The sequence below is a fragment of the Periplaneta americana genome, chromosome 4, assembly GCF_040183065.1.
Source record: "Periplaneta americana isolate PAMFEO1 chromosome 4, P.americana_PAMFEO1_priV1, whole genome shotgun sequence".
NCBI lineage: Eukaryota > Metazoa > Arthropoda > Insecta > Blattodea > Blattidae > Periplaneta > Periplaneta americana.
Window position 1 is genome coordinate 183,286,632 of NC_091120.1, and position 6,000 is coordinate 183,292,631.

Below are 6,000 nucleotides of genomic sequence, written 5' to 3' on the forward strand. Positions count from 1 at the left end.
TAATAGTAAATATATTAAGTATAACGCATTATTTCTTATACAGGGACATCACTTTATTTTTACTAACATTTTTAACATTAACCTGGCTATACTCGGAAACACTGTTACCCCCTTCCATTACAGGAGTTTAGAGTTGCTAGTGCAATATGTAAACAAATCATTTTACTAGCTATAGGAGGAGAGAAAAGTAGTGTATCCATTTATATTACAGGGAAATATAGTATTACGATTTTCAGTTTGGTCATTACTTTACAGTATTTTATCAAAAAATAGTAGAATAGTAACTTTTTTTTTTCACAAACTCAACCCTTCAGGCGGTTATATGCATTATGTAATGTCTACTTTATTCAGCATATTACTAACCTAATTTATTCCTGAGAATTTTGTGAGCACTTCCGCAAGAAACCCCAATTTCTACAGCTAACTTCTTGACCGACTTATTAGGACCTCCCTGCATCCTTTCTCTAGCATCTTCTACAGCATCTTCTGTCACCTTTGTTGGCCATCTTACACTTTTCTTCCTTTCTGTACACTCTGTTGTTCTAAATTTATCTACCAGATTAATGACATTTGTTCGAAAATATTTCGTAATGATATAATCAGGAAATTGTGAAAAAAACTGTTGTTCACATTCGGTTATATTGTAATTCCAATTTATATCATCGTCTTTCATACCTACAAACAGTAAAACAAAACTCTTGTTTAAATAATGCTGTTAAGTACCGTACCATATTATAGGGTACCGTACTTTCGGTAACTCTAATCTTCACTTGTGCTCAGTCCACACAGATAAATTCAGTTATGCTACACACCATACCTGTGTGAAAATAAACTTCAATAATATAAGCTTTTTCTTCTATAGAAAATGCAACATATTTCTGAAACTCACTGTACTCTGTACTGTTTATTTCACTGCTAGCAACAGCTGCCGTGAGTTTGTGTGACTGACGTTAGCAAGGACATTAGTGAAAGGGGTGGGAGTCAAGTACATTTAGAAACGCAGGTACAATAAAAATTGAAGTAAAAATAAAATGATGTCCCTGTACAACGCTTGCATAGAATATTTCTAATTCTCGAATGACTTCAACCATAAAAAGTACAGTATACCAAAAAACAGTACTGAAAATGCCACTACACTTTTGTTGAACTGATAATCTAAAAACTTCAGTTGTTACAGTAGGTAAAACGTTCACTGAACTGGAACATATGTCATTTATTCTTGTGGATGATTCATTTGGTGAAGAGAAACAAAAATGTCAAATACCATTGTGATATGTTTTGAATAGTCTTTCAGAAGAACGTGCATTTTAAAATACACGAACTGTGCGATCGTACACCTAAGATTGTTGTGTTGCTCTAAACAACCCCTTCACCTGGCTTGTTTTGAATAGGAGAGTGGAAGATAATTGTCATTATATAATTTTTTTAATCGTAGGAAAAATACAGATGATATACCGTTTAACGTTTCTGTTTAAAATGTGTTAGAGAACGGACAATGGACAAAGCTCATTTTCATGGTAAACAAAATAACTTGGAACATTTAAAGTAATCTCTACAACTTAATTTTAATTAAATGTTCAGAGAACAAAGATAATCAGATATGCTTATTTCAAAAGAAATATTTTACACCGTAATTTCAATTGAATATTCTAGAGAACTTGAACAATAATGATGTTTATTTCACATTATAAAAAACAATATTTCAAAACATTTTAAACTCCACAGGAGAAAATAGAAATACAATATGCTCATTTTACGTTAAAAAACAACAAAATTCAATATTATTTTTTAACTATTTTTAATTTTAATTAAATAGTCTGTGAACAAAGGCAATAAAAACGTTTATTTTAGTTTATTTAAAACTCTACTTAAAGACTTTAAAAAAGCTTCGTTTGTCGTACTGGAAGCATTAGCTTCAGACCAATAGAAATAGTTCCCTTTCATTTTAATTTTTAAAGAAGTAATTGGTACGAAAAAAAAAATTCCCCGAACCGTCTTTAAAGGCAATTTTTCGTTGTTTCTTCCATGCTTCTCACGAAAGCACACGCGACATGTTCAGGGCACCTAGGCCTATGTATCTGCCTCTCTGCAGGCACTAACCTTTATGGCGTTGTCAAAGTGCATTACATTTTAAAATCTCTTTGCAGAACGAAATGTTACATCACTACACATTTGAAAGACAAACTGAAATTCTCTGAATTATTTATTATCATAATATACTGCTCTCTTGAATTTACTGAGCATATTGGGAATTAATTCAATAGCTCACACAAAGTAAGCTATGAGATGTTTCACATATTTTTTTTTTTTTCACTCGAAAAGGAAGCAAAAACAAGCTAAATTGCATTGTTAAACTTTTTTGTTTGAAATATCTCAAACAATAATCCTCTGAAATTAATTACAGTTCACCTTGTATTTGTTGAAAAAAAGGCATGAATGTATTTATGTGTATGTGTGTGTATGTATGTATGTATGTATGTATGTATGTATGTATGTATGTATGTATGTATGTATGTATGTATGTATGTATGTATGTATGTATGGGCTATTCCATATGAAATCTATCAGTAAAAAACCTCGCATTTTTTATACTATAATTTTTTTCCCAATTATACAAGACGCTGAGGGGAGTGCATTTTCAAAAATATACTATCGAAAGTCAAACGGTTTTCGTATTATTGAGCGACAAATTTAGCGTATTTTAGAAAAACAAGCCTCTTTCAGCGCTCAGAACTCTGGAACCATTTACTGCAGAATATTGAACGAGAGCTCATTTTGAAGCTGACATTTGGTAGGTTATGATAAGAAGTAATCTAATTTTACTTACTTTTAGACTTTTTGCCAATTTGTAAAAATGAAAAAAAAAATATTGAGAAAAAAACCTTGCATTATTAAGAGGGATTCGGCATTGTTTGCTTAGTGTCACGGCAATAAGTTTCGGGGGTATTAAATAAATTATTTTCACACGCCTAGACTTGAAAGTCGCAACACAGCACACACTGGACGAGAGATGGAGATAAGCGAGCATTGGGCGTCATTTTACTCCTGTGTTTATGAAAACCTGTGATGAAGCTAGCCAGCTATGCGCTACTAGACGAAACATCGCGTGTTTATGTCTCCTGGCCTTCCTTGCCTAGGCTAGCTCCCGCCTCACAGTCAGCTGGTTAGCTCACGCGCGTACTATTTATTTTCTTTATTTGATTTTTCAATACTTTCTTATCAACGTACCACCAGTAAAAAATACGTGTTTATTTGTACTTTCAATGCGGAATCTAACCATATATTTTTAAAATATTTTTTCGTGGGCAAAGGTGTCTTAATTAAGAAAAATCTAAATTTCTCCATTTCCATAAAAAGTAAGAAAAACTGTTTACATGTCAATATAAACTTTAACTTTTCAGCATCAAAATAAACCAAGATTTTGATCATTGGGTGAAAGGGTTTCGGAGCCACAACAGTTTAAAGTTGCTAATTTTATGAAAATACGATAAATTAAAATATTTTTAATTTAAACACTATGAAGTTCTGATACCTCAAACTTTGCACAAAGCATTGTATCGTAGTTGTCTACAGACAGAAAAAGTTTCATTGTATTTAAAAATTGCAAGGTCAATTTTCTCTATATTTCGGTCGATTTGAGATGGAATAGGCCGTATGTATGTATGTATGTATGTATGTATGTATGTATGTATGTATGTATGTATGTATGTATGTATGTATGTATGTATGTATGTATGTATGTATGTATGTATGTATGTATGTATGTATGTATGTATGTATATTAGATTCGCCATAGATTACCTGACACTCACCTCACGGTTGGGGAAAACCTGGGAAAAAACCAACAACATATTTGGCAAGATGAGACCTAGGATTCGCCATAGATTACCAGACATTTACCTTATGATTGTGGAAAACTCGGTAAAAACCCAATCAGGTAATCAGCCCAAGCGGGAACCGAACCCGAGCCCGAACTTAACTCCTGATCGGCAGGCAAGCGCTTTAGCCGACTGACCTACGCCGGTGGCTTTGTAGTTTAATGTGAGCTTAAAGCCCAATTTGTGTTTGTGAAATGCATTTTCCATTTAAGTGTCAATTAGAGATACTTTACGTGACAATTAAAGTTAAATACGTATGTGGTAAAATTGGCCCTAAGAGGACTAAGAAAGACGTTAAAGAGCCGAAATATTGATAATATTTAAAATGGTGCCTGTATTTTGAAACCTAGTTGCTTCTCTGCTTTAGGTTGTCACTCAGCTGTACGAGGAACTACCTAACGTGGTCAAACTGTACAAGGTACCTCTCAAGGGCTTCGAACACACGGACTTCATCACTCACAAAGACATCGCCACTCTAGTCAACAAGCCCATCATAGACATTTTTGACCTATACTGTACACACTAGAGGCTCTAATTTCATGTAACTCTTTATAAAATAAAGCATGTTTAATAACTAAATCATTTTAAAAAACCGCAAATATTATGTTAATGATTCTTTAAATTTGAATTTATTGAAATTACATAATTTAAAATAGACAGTTTGCAGTCGAAAGAGCAAATGATCGTGCTTTCAGCAGCTACAGTAACGTATAGGTCTCGCAAGCACGGATTACCGACGGAAGGAATGCGAATGAAACACTGCGATAAGGAAAAGCGGGCGAGAGGATAGGTCACGAGATAACTTGAATGATATTCAAGAGTACAGTTGGAAGAGAAATGACATTGATACAATCAGTCTTACGTTGTGATAGTTACATTACGACTTTAGTTTGTTCCATTGTATGTAGATGCGTGTCTTGTATCGCACGGTATTATTATTTCATTCGTAAACATATGTTGCGCGTTTAATTAGTTTCGAATTTTTCTCTTGCTACGTTGTTTATTTCCACAGCGATGTCCTCATTTGTCCATCTTCTTGGAAGAGACAGTACTTCCGTCGGCCCGTACCTCTCGCCTCCTCATCGTGCCTACATATATACATCAAAACAGACAGTAACGCCACCACTGCTTTTCGGTAACAGTTTCTTGCGCTAGCTATACAAATCAATCTAAATTTCACAAGATGATGTGAAAGGCCTAATTCAAACCGAGTGCATGCGTCTCATAAGAACGTTGTTGAGGCAGGGAATACTGACGGAAGGAATGCGAATGAAACAATGCGATAAGGAAGAGAGGGAGACAGGAAAGGTCACTAAATAGCTTGAATGATATTCAAGAGTACAGTCGGAAGATAAATGACATCGATAGGATCAGTCTTGCGTTGTGATGTTGCGCGTCGAATTTTTCTCTTGCTACGTTCTTTATTTCCATAGCGATGTCCTCATTTGTTCATCTTCTTGGAAGAGACAGTACTGCCATCTGCTCGCACCTCTCCCCCCTCGGCGTGCCTACATACACAGGTCAAAACAGACAGCAACGCCACCATTGGTTTTCGGTAATCGTTTCTTGCGCGAGCTATACCATAATACAGGGACATCATTTTATTTTTACTTCAATTTTTATTGTACCTCAGTTTTTTAATGTACTTCACTCCCACCCCTTCTACTAATGGAGTTCAACCCTCCTGCACACAGATCCAAGACCGCATATACAGTCATAGTAACTTTACGGTCATAGTAAACAGTACGTTCCAAAAATATTTTCGTGTTTTCCAGTGACGAAAGAGCTTTCAATATTGAATAATTTTCGCACAGGTACTGTCGTCCATTTGCCTACGTCGTATCTCGATTTCACCCACCTGCTTTTATTCGCCAGCTAGTGGCTGGGCTGTCTTAGCTCTTTTCTCAGAACATTAATTTTTGTTAGGAATTGGACGTCTACGTAATATTATACCACTGTTTAAAACAACTTAAATAAAAGAGCCTCATTAAGTAATTAACTGTCACGTGATTTCCTCCCTTTCTACGACTCTACGACATATCCACTTGGACGGACAGTAGATAGCATGTCTGAGTAATTTTATCTTTTCGGATCGGGTAGAAGTGAAGATAGAATTTACAGT

General features: G+C 34.9%; 1 protein-coding gene across 1 annotated transcript in view; it reads left to right on the forward strand.

Moving 5' to 3' along the window:
• Positions 1-4,930, forward strand: part of LOC138698511 (lipase 1-like) — a 50,768-nt gene extending 45,838 nt beyond the window's left edge. Inside the window, exon 8 of the mRNA XM_069824495.1 lies at positions 4,246-4,930. Coding sequence (XP_069680596.1) covers positions 4,246-4,404 — 159 coding nt within the window. The 3' untranslated portion in view covers positions 4,405-4,930. The remainder of the gene's footprint in view (positions 1-4,245) is intronic.
• Positions 4,931-6,000: the final 1,070 nt, after the last annotated feature.